General features: G+C 38.5%; 1 protein-coding gene across 7 annotated transcripts in view; it reads right to left on the bottom strand.

Moving 5' to 3' along the window:
- LOC140462946 (uncharacterized) overlaps positions 1-15155 on the bottom strand; it is a 346737-nt gene that overhangs the window by 40997 nt on the left and 290585 nt on the right. For all 7 annotated transcript variants that reach the window (XM_072556473.1, XM_072556477.1, XM_072556471.1 and 4 more), the window contains 2 exons: positions 9984-10081; positions 1292-1467 (listed from right to left, as the gene is read on the bottom strand). In XM_072556473.1, the coding sequence (XP_072412574.1) occupies positions 1292-1467; positions 9984-10081 (274 nt within the window). The remainder of the gene's footprint in view (positions 1-1291; positions 1468-9983; positions 10082-15155) is intronic.

The following is a 15155-nucleotide window of genomic DNA, read 5'->3' on the forward strand; positions in this document are numbered from 1 at the left end:
TAAATATTTATTTTGATTGTTAAATCAAGCCTCTGTAAATTCACAAGCTGTCAAGACATAGTGGATATTTAAATAACTAATAATGCTTAATCTAAGAAACTGATCACTGTCCAGACTGGAGTAAATTGTATTGCTTTATGAGTTCTCAGAACGATCAAATTTGTCTCATTGTCAGCAGCATCTGCAGTTCAGGATCAACATTAACAACTTATTTTGTCAACTTTTTTCATTGTGACAAAAATGTGCTTCTTCAGTCAAATGCATTTTGTCTCAATGTAGACTGTGTGTCCTATTCAGACCCTTCCAGTTTGCATATTATTTTGAGAAAAACGGCTAAGGCAGGGAATAGGATTGCATTAAAGTGATGCTGAAAGCATAACTTCCTTTGGATTTTTACCCCTTCCAACTACTGTGCTGAAATGAATTGGAATTCTGAAAGTGACTGTTCCATCTGGTCTGTCTTTCATGCCTGGTTTTTGTCATTTACTTGCAATTATTGAATTATTATCTTCATTCATAGCTGGAAAAATCATCCTTTAAATGGACCATATCAAGTCATTTGCACCATTAACATTATCTAGACAGCTCTTAATTCTCTGCAAAAATACTCCATTAGTCACAAAACAAAGATGTATCTTTTGAAAGAAAATTATCAAAGTGTTTACAGCAGAGTGTACTCCTGCACCAGAAAATCCAAACTAGCTCAGGTGATTCAGAAGGTTATGTCTTTTTGAGTTGATTTTAATTATTTGCACTGCAGCACTTCACACTTAGGAAGACGTCCTTTTTAGGGAACAAAAATGCACTATAGGGCGAACCCCGTATCTGTAGGTATGGTTACTGTGGTTTACCGTGACCCGAATATATTATAGGGAATGTTCCAGAATCAGGGACCAGGAGGCTGCCGGTAAGGTACATTTCCCATTTAAATTAATGGGTTCACACCTATCCGCAGCTTTGGGCTTCCGCGGTAGGTCTTAGAATGTATACCCCGTGGCTGTGGGGAGACCACTGTACACAGTTTCCTATTTTACCCCTTTATCATGAAGGGTACAAAACAAAAGGAAAGTGGAATCAAAGCAATGAATCATAGAAATGCATCTAGCTCTGGTGCAGGTGGTGGCACAACAGATACTGTAAGCTCAGTGGTTTTCTCATGGACAAAGATTTCTCAGATTCACCACCAGTTTATGCAGTACACAGTTGTAGCGCAGACTTAATAGGTTTCCTTTATGGCGTTCATGGTAAATATTTTTGACAGCACAGTCCAAACGTCAAATAAAAATCATACCTCCATCTAGACTCCTTGACATTGTATATCTTTTGCTTGAGGAGCGTTCAAAATAGGGTGCAGGCCGATCAATTAAAGCACTGGCTTGCCTTGTTTGAGCCTGTGTACGTCCACTATAACGGAACTTTGAGCCCATCACAAGGAATCCCTTAGGTGGTGGCTCAGGGGACACAAGTCTACAAGGAAGGTAACGAACACAATTACTACAAACAAAACCTTGGGCCATCACTTAAGTAACCTGCAAAATTAATTGCAATGAGAAAATGTCACACTTCTCATTCGTGTCTGTAGAAAGAAAATTTCAACATGCTTCAAAAGGAGCAGAATCAGGGAAAAGTCAATAATGAACCAAAGAACCATTAGGATGGCTGAAAATTGGGGCAAAAAAGACAACATTGTTATGGAGCACCTCAAAAGGAGGGGGGGGACAGAGACAGAATTAGAGAATGTGTGTGATGAGAGACAGAGAATGTGTATGATAGAGAGAGAGAAAAACAGAGACAGAGAGAGAAGCAAATAAGCTTGTGAATTGAATTCCACAATTATTGCAGGCCAAGGTGCAATATTGGAGGTGTACATAAGAGTGAGTCAATGGAGAGATTTGTCATTGAATGTTAATACACTAAAGAATACAAGGCTAATGAAGGTCAGCAACGACTGTGACACTGAGAGAGCGAGTTTAAAAGAAAATCATACAGTCTCTTTCACAATCACACAATGCCTCAAAATATTTTACTGCAAAAGTATTTAATTGACTGTGGAACTGCGCTGGTAACATAGCAAACAAGGGAGCCAATTTTGTGCACTGCAAGATTCCAGAAACAGCACTGTGGTAACGACCAGATAATCAATTTTTTGCAATATTGGGATCAATACTTAAAAATAATATGTTCTTTATCTAAATAGTGCGAGGAGTTCCTTTATATCCATTTGAGAGGGCAGACAGGGCTTCATTAACTAAGCTCAAAACTTAGATAAAATCCAGGCAATCAAATTCTACATTGGTAGGACTTCAGGATGCTAGGGATTTCTTCCAAGTAGAGCTTGGAAGACTAACAAGCGTTGCAAAAGTTGGTGGTCATGAGCATCGAGGAGGAAACAGGAGGGATTATACTCAACTTACAACTCTGATGCTGATCCAAATTTTGCAGAAATGACACTGATCACTGCTGCCCAGCTCTCTGGATGCACTTTTCCTTTCTCAACCTTAGTTTGAATCTGGTACTAAGTATTTCTCTTCTGAACAACACTGTATCCTCACTACATACACTGCAACGGTGCAAGATGGCAGCTCATCACCAACTTCTCAAGGCCAAGTAGGGATGGACAATATACACTGGCTGAGCCAAAGATGCCTACATCTCAACGAAAATAAAAAAATCTTAAGGGCTCTCCGGGCATCTTGCAGGATAAACAACCTACAACGAGAAAAGACTCCTAGTCTGTCAGGAATTAAAGCCAGGAAATTAAATTACAATCAGCATCTCAGCATTCTGCTACACTCCCCCCAACCCACCATCTCCTACCTCGAACCTGTAGCTCCCCAAAAGCTCACATCTACTCCTAAAGAAGGGTTATACGCGAAACATTGACTTCTCCACCACCTGATGCTGCCTGGCCTGATGTGTTTGTCCAGCCAGGAAATTAAATGAATTGATTATTTCTCACTTATCTTCTAAATACTACTATATAATAAAACAATTGGGGCATTAATATTAGATAATTAAGTCTAAAAACATCAAAAATCTTGCTTTTTTTTTAAAATAGAAAAAAACAAAAGGAATACAAATAAATAATTAGTTTTCTGGGAGCAAACAGATTCACCATATCATTCTGGTATTTTATACAGTTAAGTCCCAGTTAGACACGATTAGCAATGTGTTTTCAGGGTTTTATTTTGCAACAGCAATATTACAGCAGAAAAAGCAAAGCTCTCATCGGTTCAGTGATTTCAAATTGATTACAGTGTACAGGAACTTCAGCAGCACACCCAACGGTGAAGCATAACTGACAACAACGTCTAGTTTTTTGTGTTTAACAGCACCTGTGTGAACTCCAGAAACCAGAGTCATTTTCAGGGATGTAGTGAGGAATGCTGACAGTTTCATGTCACTTTTAATTCAAAATTCAGGCCAATGCCATAACCATCTTACTCTTGATGTTTGGCTAAAAACAAGATCATGAAATGAAATGTTTCCTCAGTTCAGTAACTTCGCAGAGTCTGCCTGCAGCTTTCCAACAATGTCTCAGGGCGACTGCTGACTGTAAGTGATACCACTATTAAAGTCATCTGATGGGCTCATTTTTCTAAAATCCAATGTTATGTCTGATTGCATCTAATTACAATTGTAATCTTTGGTTTAAAAGGAAAACTGCAGCTGCTTTCTGCTGACACCAATGCGCCTACAAACTATTCTGTTCTCATTTATTTGTGGAAACTGCAAATAAAATGTTTTTTAATCGTCACTGTCATTGCTTTGTTTCCAATTATTTATAATTGTTCATGTTGTTGAAAATATTGCAGGCTCTTTATAAAAAATATTAAAAAGAATGAAGCAGGCAGCCTTGTCCCCACACTGAACCACAGTAAGTAAACAAACTTCTCATTCAAAAGTTTCTTGCAAAAGGTCAATAATGGGATTGGCTCTGGCCATAAGCTTAAAACCTCCGAATCTCCACTTGCTCCCTCATGAGTAGACTTAAGTTAGGGGGTGGATGTAGAACATGGAGAACATCAAGAGAACAAAGTCTGAGAAAGAAAAATGTGATTATATCACAAAGAAAGGGTAAAAAAAACAAAAAAAAACTGCAAACAAATTTAATTACATCATCTTTCCAATCTTCTGTTAAATCAACACAGCAAGGATTGTCACTACATAAATGTGTGCAGTGTAAATAAGCATTTGTGAATCATTGGTCTTGAAAAGTACACTTGTGGAATCCATCATCACATTGATCCAAGTAAACAGACTTTCATGTTAGATATGCTGTAATTCTTTCATCACCTTAATATCTTCATCTGTAGATGGTCAATTGATAGTGAGTGTAAGAAACAGTGTCTCATTGGAGGGAGAGGCATTCGACACAGTTCTCTTCAGCTGGGAGTGAGAATCCAGACAGCTGTGCCTGCTGTGGGCTGGACAGGAACTAGCAGTGGGAAGGGATACACCAATGAACTGGGAGGATGAACACAGAGGTCCTGCAATCGGAAGTATGAACAGCTAAGGGCTAAAGTAAAAAGCAAAAACTCAACACTAATAAGCTTGGGTTAGATTCATAGAGTTATACACCTCAGAAACAGACCTTTTGGTCCACACAGTCCAAACCGACCATGTCCCCAAATTAAACTAGTCTCAACTGCCTGTATTTGGCCCATATCCCTCTAAACCTTTCCTATTCACGTATTTATGACCAAATGTTTTTTAAATGTTGCAACTGTACCCGCATTCACTCCTTCTTCTGGCAGTTCATTTGACTTGACCATTGTATGTAAAAAAGTTGCCCCTCATTTTTATTTTAAATTTTTCTCCCCGACCTTAAAAATATGCCGCCTAGTTTTAGACTCCCGCACCCAAAGGAAAAGAGCCTTGCTATTCACCTGATCTGTGCCCCTTATGATTTTAAAAACCTCTTTAAGGTGCACCCTCAACTTATGCTTCAGCCTATTTTTATAACTCAAACCCTCCAACATCCTGGTTAATCTTTTCTGTACCCTCTCCAAGTTAATAATATCCTTCCTAAAGCAGGGCAACCAGAACTGCACACAGTACTCCAGGAAAGGCCTCACCAACGTCCTGTACAACCCTAACATGACCCAACTCCTGTACGCAAAGGTCTGAGCAATGAAGACAAATGTGCTTAATGTCTTCTTGACTACCCTGTTTACCTGTGATGCAAATTTCACAGAATTATGTACTTGAACCGCTAGGTCTCTCTGTTCTACAACACTACCCAGGGTCCTATCATTGATTGTATAAATCCTGCCCTTGTTTGTTTTACCAAAATGTAATACCTTGCATCTATCTAAATTAAACTCCATCTGCCACTCCTCAGCCGATAGATCCAATTGCTCAAAATCTCTTTATAATATTAGATAACTTCTTCACTGTTGACTGTGCCACCAATTTTTGTGTCGTCTGCAAACTTACTCACCTCCTATTTTCTCATTCAAATTATTTATATAAATGTCAAAAAGCAGTGGGCCCAGTGCCAATCCTTGTGGAACACTGCCAGTCACAGGCCTCCAGTCAAAAAGCACCTCTCCATCACCACCCTCTGTCTCCTAAATTTAAGCCAACTTTATATCCAGTCGGCAAAGCTTACTGTGAATCCCATATGATCGAGCTTTACTAATTAGACTACCATGCAGAACCTTGTCAAAAGGTTTTACTAAAGTCCATATAAACAATGTCCACTACTCTGCCCTAATCAATCTTTTTGGTTACTTCCTCAAAAGACTCGAATTTGTGAGACACTATTCCCCTCACACAAAACCATGCGGACAATCCCTAATCAGTCCTTGCCTCTCCAAATGCATGTAAGTTCTATCTTTCAGAATTACCTCCAACAACTTATCCATCAGGCTCACAGGTCGACACTTACCAAGTTTCACCTTACCTGAGCCATCAGCAAATTAGTGCTGGGAAAAACAATTAGAGGGAAGTACATGGCTCAGAGACTGGTGTTGGAGAAATTAGTTTCCATTCATTGGATGCTGGCATCAGGACTGGGGAAAGAGGAAGCTACAGCACTGGGACAGTTGTGAGTATTGTAGTATAATTGGTGAGTCGCATAATTAGGACAAATTTAAATTAAATCGTGGAATGGGAGGGATCAAATTTAGGTAGATGTGATAAATCGATTTGAGATAACAAGGCAAAAAAGCAAGTTAGCAATAAAGGAAATGATGATCAGAACATGAGAGGTAACAAAAGAGTGCAAAAGCATAGGAATGCGCTAGCAGATAAGACTTTGGTGACAAAGGTAGTAAAAAGGACAGTTAAAGTAATTAGTCAAATAAAGACGAACAGAAGGCAAATGGTTTACAGCAAATGAGTGGTGGATGTGTAATTATTGGAGAGAGAGCAAGCTGGTGAGAGAGAAAGAGAAGGAGAGAGGACAGAACATATAGTTTGCATCTGTCCTTACTGTAGAGGAGACAAATAACATCTCGGGTGAATATAAGTTAGGAAGTGAAAATGAGGGAACATAAAACAATTACATTCACTGGAAAAAGATCATGGGAAAATTATTCAAACTAAAAGCTGTCAAGTTCTCAGACCCTGATGGGCTTCATTCCAGGTCATCAACAGACATGACTGGTGAAACAGGAGATGCATATGTTTTATGATATTTTGGAAAAGAGCAAATGTGACTTCTCTATTCAAGAAAGTTTGAAGGCAGTATGGCAAGAGATAGAAAGCAGGACATCCAGGATAATTAGTTTAACATTGTAAATGGAAAAAATGTTGGAATCTTTTATTAAGAGCATATAGCAAGGCATTGAAATTGTCTCAATGCTATCAGGCAGAATCCTCACTGTTTAGTGAAAGGAAATTATGTTAGACTAATTTATTGGTGGTTGTTTTTGGAAGTAACACAATTTACACAAAGGGGAACACATGTACTTGGGCTTTTGGAAGGTATTTGACAAGACGTCATGTCAAATATTACACAAAATAAGACCTCATGGTCAACAGGGTAACATAATAGTGTGAACAAAGGGGTGGATTTTTAAACAGGAAACAAAATGTAGGCATTAATACATAATTTTCAGCTTGGCAAGATATGAATACCACATCAAGTGGAGTATACAAGATTAGTTTTGGGTCCTCAATTGTTTTCAACTTATATTAACAACTTCGATGAAGGGAACAGATGCATGACTGCTGAACTTGCTTATGACACTAAGACAGATAGGAAAGTTAGTTGTGAAGAGGCCATAAGAAGTTCATAAAGGTTTTTTTTTAAAAAGTGATAGATATACATAGGTTGTGACAGATTAAGGAAAGGATAATGCGAACTTATCTTGGGCATAAAGAATAGAAAAGGAACAAATGATTTAAATGAATAGTGGGGATGTAGAGTTGAGGCCACATCAGATCAGCCAAGAACTTACTAAAGAGAGTAGAACAGACTCGATGGGCCAAGTAACCTAATTACATTCCTAATTCTTACATCTAAATACCTCTCCTTTAGATCTCTAAAATATCAGCTCATTACATTTACTGTAAGATTACGAGGTGAACATTTTTTTTAGTTAAGGGAAAGATTGTCTTTTTTTTAAAATATCAGAAAAATGTGCACACTATTAGTTCAAGATGATTTCCTGGCATCACCCTCTAGATGCTGTTTTGAGGTTATTACAATGTAATTTGATAATCTCTTTTTAAAACAACTCATTTGGCAAATATGTATTTGCACAATTAAAACATCCATTTGTAATCATGCTTTTGCTCCCATAACACTCATCAGCCTACAGCAAAATATAAGTCTACTTAAGTAAAGTAATTTTGTATAATTATCATTGAACTAAGACAATAACTTGCAGTTACATAGAACTTTAATGCAGGAAACATCCCAAGACATTCCATTTTAAAAGGTATGGGGTGGAAGCAAAACAGACTTAACTCAAAATAAAAAATTAGAGACATGTCAGTAAAACATGGTCAGAGAAAAGCAATTTACATTTTACCTCAATAGATAAAGTTGCAAAGAGGAAACACTGGGGAAAGACAAAGTGCTTTAAGGTTTTGGTGACTTTTGAGGTTTAAGATGGGGGGCTTCCTAGGAAGTCCAAGTTAACATTTGCAGTGCTTATTCACCCAGGGTGGTGGATAAAACATCAGCAATCACATGGACTTTTCTGCTCGGAAAGGCCACACTGCCAGTCTGTTTGTTGTTAACCAAAAATAAACACAAACAATTTTTTTTATAAAAGTAACAAAATGCAATACACAAAAATAACCAAAGTTTATGTGCCAGACCTAAAGCAAAAAAAAAATCAGTTCACAGGAGATTAAATTAGCGCATATTTGTTGTACAGTTCAATAATCTTCAAGATTTTTCAGTCAACAGGAAATTCCTCTGTTAGCCTCACGGAGTTCAACTTCACGGTAAACTGAGCTAAACAGGAGTGAAATCTTTAGTTCTTATCCCAAGCAAAAAGCCTCCAGAGACTCCAAGTATACAATGGAGCATATTGTGTATTGCATGGCTAAAGGAACAGATGTTCCTACTTTGAATACTTTTTAAATGCTTTGACTATGTATAATTTGATTAGCAGCCTTGTATAAAGGACTTGCTAACCTTAAAATATTAAGGATCAGACAGCCTGGCTTGCTTTCTTGCAGACAATTTAGTTCAAGCCTCCATTTTGAATTTTCAAAAGTCAGGATCTATTGTGACTAGTCATTTCAAATCTGAATGAACTAAATACATATTTCTCCCTACATTCTGCAAAATGATTCTCTGCATCTGCCCACATGAAAACTCATTGCCAGGTCATTAGTTGGAGATAAGGAATGCACATAACAAAAGAAAATGTGAAATATTAAAATACCTATGTCCAAGTTCCATAACAGCATCATCAAAACGCTGAGTAAATACTAGTCAATGACATATGCATAGCATATAACAATTCTAGCTGCGTTCAAAGCTGTGTTTACATCAATGTACAAAAGAATATACTTGTAATTCAATTGTATAAGTGCAAGTTATAGTTTGCGTAATTAAGAACACCAAATTTAAATGAAAACTTCAGTTCAACAGAAATTCTAAAACAATTGTGAGAGAGTTTGACAAAGCTCTGTTTACAGATGAATACTAATGCCAGTACTATCAACTTTGAAAATTAAGCAGGAAACTATCACTAGATGCAAGCCACATTCTAAAATTTTGGTCTGAGGATACAGGATTGACAAGCAGTTTGCAAATGACTTGCACAGACCAGTCCCATCAACGAATGTGAACATGAAAACAATCTTTGATGCTGAAGAAAAATCATCAGAAATACTTCAGTGATGGCTTGATAAACATGTTGAATTAAAATAATGACTAATGAGGCAGTACTGGTGCTAGCATAAGAGGGAGAATTGAAAGGCTGGTTAAGTTGAGAAAAATGAGAAGTTGCAGACTCATTAATTATACAATTGTTAGCAGGATTGTTACTGTCAGGAAACATTAATGATAATATATTAGGATGCAGGCAAGACAGGAGAACACTTAGGTATGAAAGACTGAACAGGGAAATTAGAGGCTAATACAATCTACATAGGTAGAGGTTAACAAATATGCACAGGTCGTCAACTTTCAGACTGAGGCGGGTGGATAGAGAGGCAGAAGAAAATATTTTAACCGGAAAATGACCACACAAGATAAACTGCTGCAGGTGCTGCAAATTTTATATGTTATACCTGCCTGGTATATTTCAAACTGAGTTATAAGAGCAGTCTAATGCAATAAAACTTGCAATATTATACCTGTGCTATGAATTCCTCATTGACAGAAAGTGTACATACACACATTCTTGTTGCTGCAGAATACTTAATGTTTACATGGCATCCAAGAGCAAATCTGGAAGGAGCCACTAATGTACAGAAAAAAGTTGGAAACATGCCCTTGAATGACTGAACAATTTGCCTAATCATTATTTAGGTGCTTTGCCAATGAGTGCCTTTGCCTTCCTGTTTACCTGAAGAATGTGTGGTGTTCGATGCAGACTTTCCAGAGTCTCTTGGCAGCTCGATGATTTGGAAGCTTGAAACCAATGGTGCTTTCAAACTGTTCATACTGGAAAATGAAACAAAAATGTTAAAACAATAGAACTTCTACATTTTCAGTCAATTATTCAAGGAGAGAATGGCTATTTTCCATGGATGTCCAATAGTTGTATGTAAATATCTAATAATGTCATATTGGTTGCTGAGCCAGATTGGGTGGAGTTTCTGAGAGCGGGAAGGAGAAAGACTGATTGATAGCTGGTTAGTTAGGGAACATAGGCAGAGGCTCATTGTCTTTCAATATGGTCACAGTAGAAAGGCTCCAGTTGCCTTCACATCTGGGTAAGTATGGAGCCCTCTTACTGTCTGAGATTAACACATGACAAGTGAAGTGCTAGAGCACTGAAATGAAGAAACATGGGTGTCTAATGTACTTTTAATTATTTTCTATTTTTACTTGGTTGTGGACCCTCCCACCATAACAACCACCTCAATATGAACAGTAGTGTCCTTCCATCCAGCCATATTGTGTGTTTGATTAAACAAAAATGGAAAAATGCTGCAGAAACTCAGCAGATTTGGCAGCGCGTGTAACGAGAGAAACAGAGGTAACATTTCGAGTTCAGTATGGTTCTTCTTCAGAGCCTGTGTTATATGAAGTCATACTAGATTTGAAATGTTAACTGTTTTTCTCCCCCCAGGTGCTGCCAGACCTGCTAAGTTTCTCCAGCGTTTTCTGTTTTGTTTTAGATTTCCAGTATCTGCGGTATTTTGCTTTTATTTGGCTGTTTAGTAGGTCAGTTGGTCCCTGAAAAAATGGATACTGTGTGACCTAGTCTATCAACAATTAACTGCCTTCCTCTTGAGCATAAATTCTCAAGGAACATCGAATAAAGATGATGAATGTTCTCAACATTCGACACTTAGCAAACGTGACCACATGGCTAATAATGCTGGGGTCCGGAGAGAACAGCACGAGTGGAGACAGTGACATTAACAGCAAGGGACAAAGGTATACTGCCTGACATTAAAGTTGGCAATTAAGATAGTCACAGAATGTTACAGCACAGAAGGAGGCCATTCGATCCATTGTATCTGTACCAACTTCCAAAAGAACTACCCAGCCAATCTCACTTCCCAGCCCTATGTAGCCCTCGCAATTCTTCACTTTGAAAGATATATCCAGCCGTCTTTTGAAAGCTCCAACAGAATCCACCTCTAACACTCCCCCAGCATTGCATTCCATACCTGAACAATTCTCAGAGTAAAGAAATCTTTCCTCTCGCGCTTCACTCTCTTGCTGACAATCTTGAAATTATGACCCCCTTGTTACTGACCTACTGACCAGTGGAAGAAGAACGTCCTTCTTTACCCTGCCAAAGTATTCTTAATTGTGAACACCTCAATAAGGTGATCTCTTAATCTTCTCTGCTTCAAGGAGAATATCCAATTTCACTGATCTTTCCTGGTCTCTAAAATCCCTCATCTTTGGTGTTGTCCTAGTAAAGTTCGACTCAGACAGCTTTAATGAGTGTGTCTTAAAGAACAAAAGCAAGATAGGCAGAGGGGTTTCAGGAGCAAATTTCAGAGTTTAGGGCTGAGGTAGCTGAAATCATGGCTAACAATGGTAGAATGAATAAACATGGGAATACACAGGAGAGTTACAGAGGTACAGAGATGAGGGTTGTAGGGCTAGAGGGACTACAGAGTGTGAGAGAAGTAAGGCTGTAGAGAATTTGAAGTCAGGATACATATTTTAAAACTGAAGCATTGCTGTACTACTGCTCATATAAGTCAGTGAGGACAGGGTAACAGGTGAATGAGACTTGTGTAAAGTCGGATATAGACTACTTGATTAGGTCAAGAATATGGAAGATGGAAACCGAAAGGATAGACAACAGAGCACAGGAACAATCAAGTCTAGAGGTGACAAATACTTGAACGAGAGCTTAAGCAGAAGATGAGGTAAGGCAAGGTAGGAGCCACATATGTTAGAGAAACAGAGGTTTATATGAGGTCAGAAGCTCATCATAGGGTTACGTGGCAGGGTGGTCTTTTGGCAGGACAGGGCAGTCTATTCGACTGACATGGTGGTCTTTCAGTGGCCCATGGCGGTCTGTTGGCCCAGCGTGGCTTCAGCATAATCTTCTGGTCTTGATGTGATTTCAGAGCGGTCTCCTGGCCTCGAGAAATTCGAGGTGAAGCTCAGCTCAATCTGGAGTCAAGCCCAGCATGGACTGGGTGGGGGCAAGGTACCAGCATGGGCTGGGAGGGGGGGGGGGGGGCTAGGTTCCACCATGAATTTTGGGGGGGGTGTGGCTAGGTGCCAGCATGGACTGGGGGGGGGGGGGGGGCTAGGTGCCAGGGACTGGGGGGGGGGGCGTTAGTTGCCAGCATGGACTAGGTTGGAAGGACTGTTGTTCTTTCTCTACTTTCTAATTTATTCCTACAATCTGTAATGCTGGACTACTTATATCTTTATTTTTCTGATGTTTTTCCCTAAGAACTTGTACTCAAGAATCTGTACCTAGGCACTTTTTGGTGCCTTGTGGCATAGGTGGCAACTTGTAAACTTTCTGCCTGAGTCCATGTGAGAATAAAGCAAGTTCCATTCCTTTCAATTCAAAAAGGTCCCCAAGGTTGTGAATGGTCTGTGTCAGCCTCAAAAAACATCTAGTGCGAGGGATTGAGTTTGTAGCAGGGATAGAAGACAATATATCTGGTTTTCTCAATTTTTAACTGGAGGAAATTTCTCATAATTCAGTACTGGGTACCAAACAAGCAGTCTGACAAGAAATGGAGGAGGGATCCAGAGTATAGTGGTGGCTGTAATCAGCATATGTGTGGATCCTGATGTTGATTTTGAATGCCTGTAGGCAGCATGATGACAAAAATTTGGATGAAGTCAGAGATAGACCACGGAGAGTCTCCAAAGGTAGCATTGAGCAGTGAATGAGAAGAGACACAGAATAAAAACTCTGCTTTTGTTGTAACGCCATCCATGTTTGAATGATGACTGTTTTGCAAGTGATACATGATAATTGAGCATGTTCACCAGATGGCAGCCTCATAGAAATGCAAAGAGCACTCTAGAAAAATAAGGCATCATGTAGCAGCTGTTTGCTTCGGCATGTAAAACACCGAATATTCTTTAATGCACAAAGAACATTCCTGTTTACTTTTCATTAAATTTGTTCCCTATTAGTGTTAATCTAATTATTAAATGTGTTAATTTATAAGGATGTCATTATTTGCAAAACATTTTAATGTGGTGATTCTACATTTGCTTTCTCAATGCAGTCATCACCTAAGTTGCATCCATAAATGACAAATGAAAAATATTATAATGATCTGAAAATAAGGCTGCTGCACAAAGACTACATCCCAAGACAAAGAGCTGTACTAAGTCCGGATTTCAACTGATGGAAATAAGTAGCTTCTTCACTTCACACAGTTCCTGAATACAGGGGTACAAACAGAAGTAGAGTTGTCTAAAAATTTCCAAGAAAGATCACAAAGCCCCTTAAACATTTCAACAAAAACAAACTTTCAGAAGGCTTTCTTGACCAGTAAGAATTAGGTGTAGACAAGACAGATGGTGGCTTCCCAATTCATGTATTGGCTTAACAATGCAAACATCATCTGTTTAAATTTCAAGATGATAAGTTAGAAAACCAAATTAATTACATTTGGTAATTCACAGCCTGGTACTAAAAGCACAAAATCTGCAAATGGTTTATTATAGCATTTCATGGATGGAAAATTTTTGTCCATGTCTGGCCTGACCTAAACCAGTTTAGTTGACTTACAACTTGGTTCTGAAGTGACCTAGCAAGCTAGCCAATCAGATATTGATATCCCAGGGCAAAAAGAGGTTGACAAAAAATATTGTCTGGGTCAGAAATTCCAACAGCTTGAAATTAGATTTTCATTAAAAAATATCTAAATTCTGGAATTTGCAGCTCATGGTAATGCAGGATGGACAATTAATATCACCTTGCCATTGTCATCCATGTCCCAAAACTAAAACACAGACCACAAGAAAGATCAGCTTTGGAACAAATGTTGATGGATCAAACAGGACGCTAGAAAAATTTAAAAGTATCTCAACCCCAGGATTTATATTTGCCATCTTCAATACTTCAAATCATCTCCATTATCCAGAACCATTATTGTGTACAAGAGAAAATTTCAAAAGTTACAAGGGCATTTGTTTCTCGGAATTAGAGACTAAAAATCACATGCCACACTCCTGGATGATATCACGGTGGATATTAGTGTAGCCACTGAGGCAATGCCATAATTTACTTCCAAAAGGTGGCCATAATAATATGTAGTCACATTTCTAATCATTTATAAGTGTCACACTCTGTCATCCTTCTTTTCGACAAATACTGATGAGTACAATATCCGCTGGGAATAGAAATGTCTAAGCACTGTGCATCCAAACAACTTTGTTCTAATTTCTATTCTCTTTATTCATGGATTCTCTGCAAATATTTTTTGCAGACACAAAACGTCATTTACAAGCATTTATTTTTGTTACTTAGTAGTGCTCCACGTTGCTGGGTATAATGTAAACATGGACCACAGTGCTTCAAGAAAGCAGTTCTCTACCATCTTCGAGGGCAACTGGGGACAGGCAATAAATGCCGTCCAACCAGTGATGCCCATCTCCCACAAGTGAAATTTTAAAAAAAAGCTTCACCACTAGTGCCATCTCAGTGTTTGCTGAACAACTCACAAGCAACAACCCCTGGATGCAGACTCAAGATCAGTGTTTTCATGCTCCAAAGGCTGCAGCCTTTTGAAACGTAGGACGACATTCAGTAAAAGCAACACTGTCAAACATAAACATTTGTATTTTATTCCTCATATACAACTTGATAATTATAGGAATTGCCAAACTGGCAAGTATCTTCTGTCAAAACAAAATTGTAAAGATTTTAAGTTACTGACAATGCTGAAAGGACAGGGGAATAAAACTACATAACATTTAAAAAGACAAGGTCAGAGAACTCATACAATTCTTTTTTTCTAATCATTCAATGCTCTGAAAGCATTGTTCATTCTGCCTACTACAGTTCTACAAATCTGTTTGGCAGATTACTCTTCTATACCAATCTCTGCAAAATCGCTGGGTG

This window comes from Chiloscyllium punctatum, chromosome 37, assembly GCF_047496795.1.
Source record: "Chiloscyllium punctatum isolate Juve2018m chromosome 37, sChiPun1.3, whole genome shotgun sequence".
In the NCBI taxonomy this organism is placed as follows: Eukaryota; Metazoa; Chordata; class Chondrichthyes; order Orectolobiformes; family Hemiscylliidae; genus Chiloscyllium; species Chiloscyllium punctatum.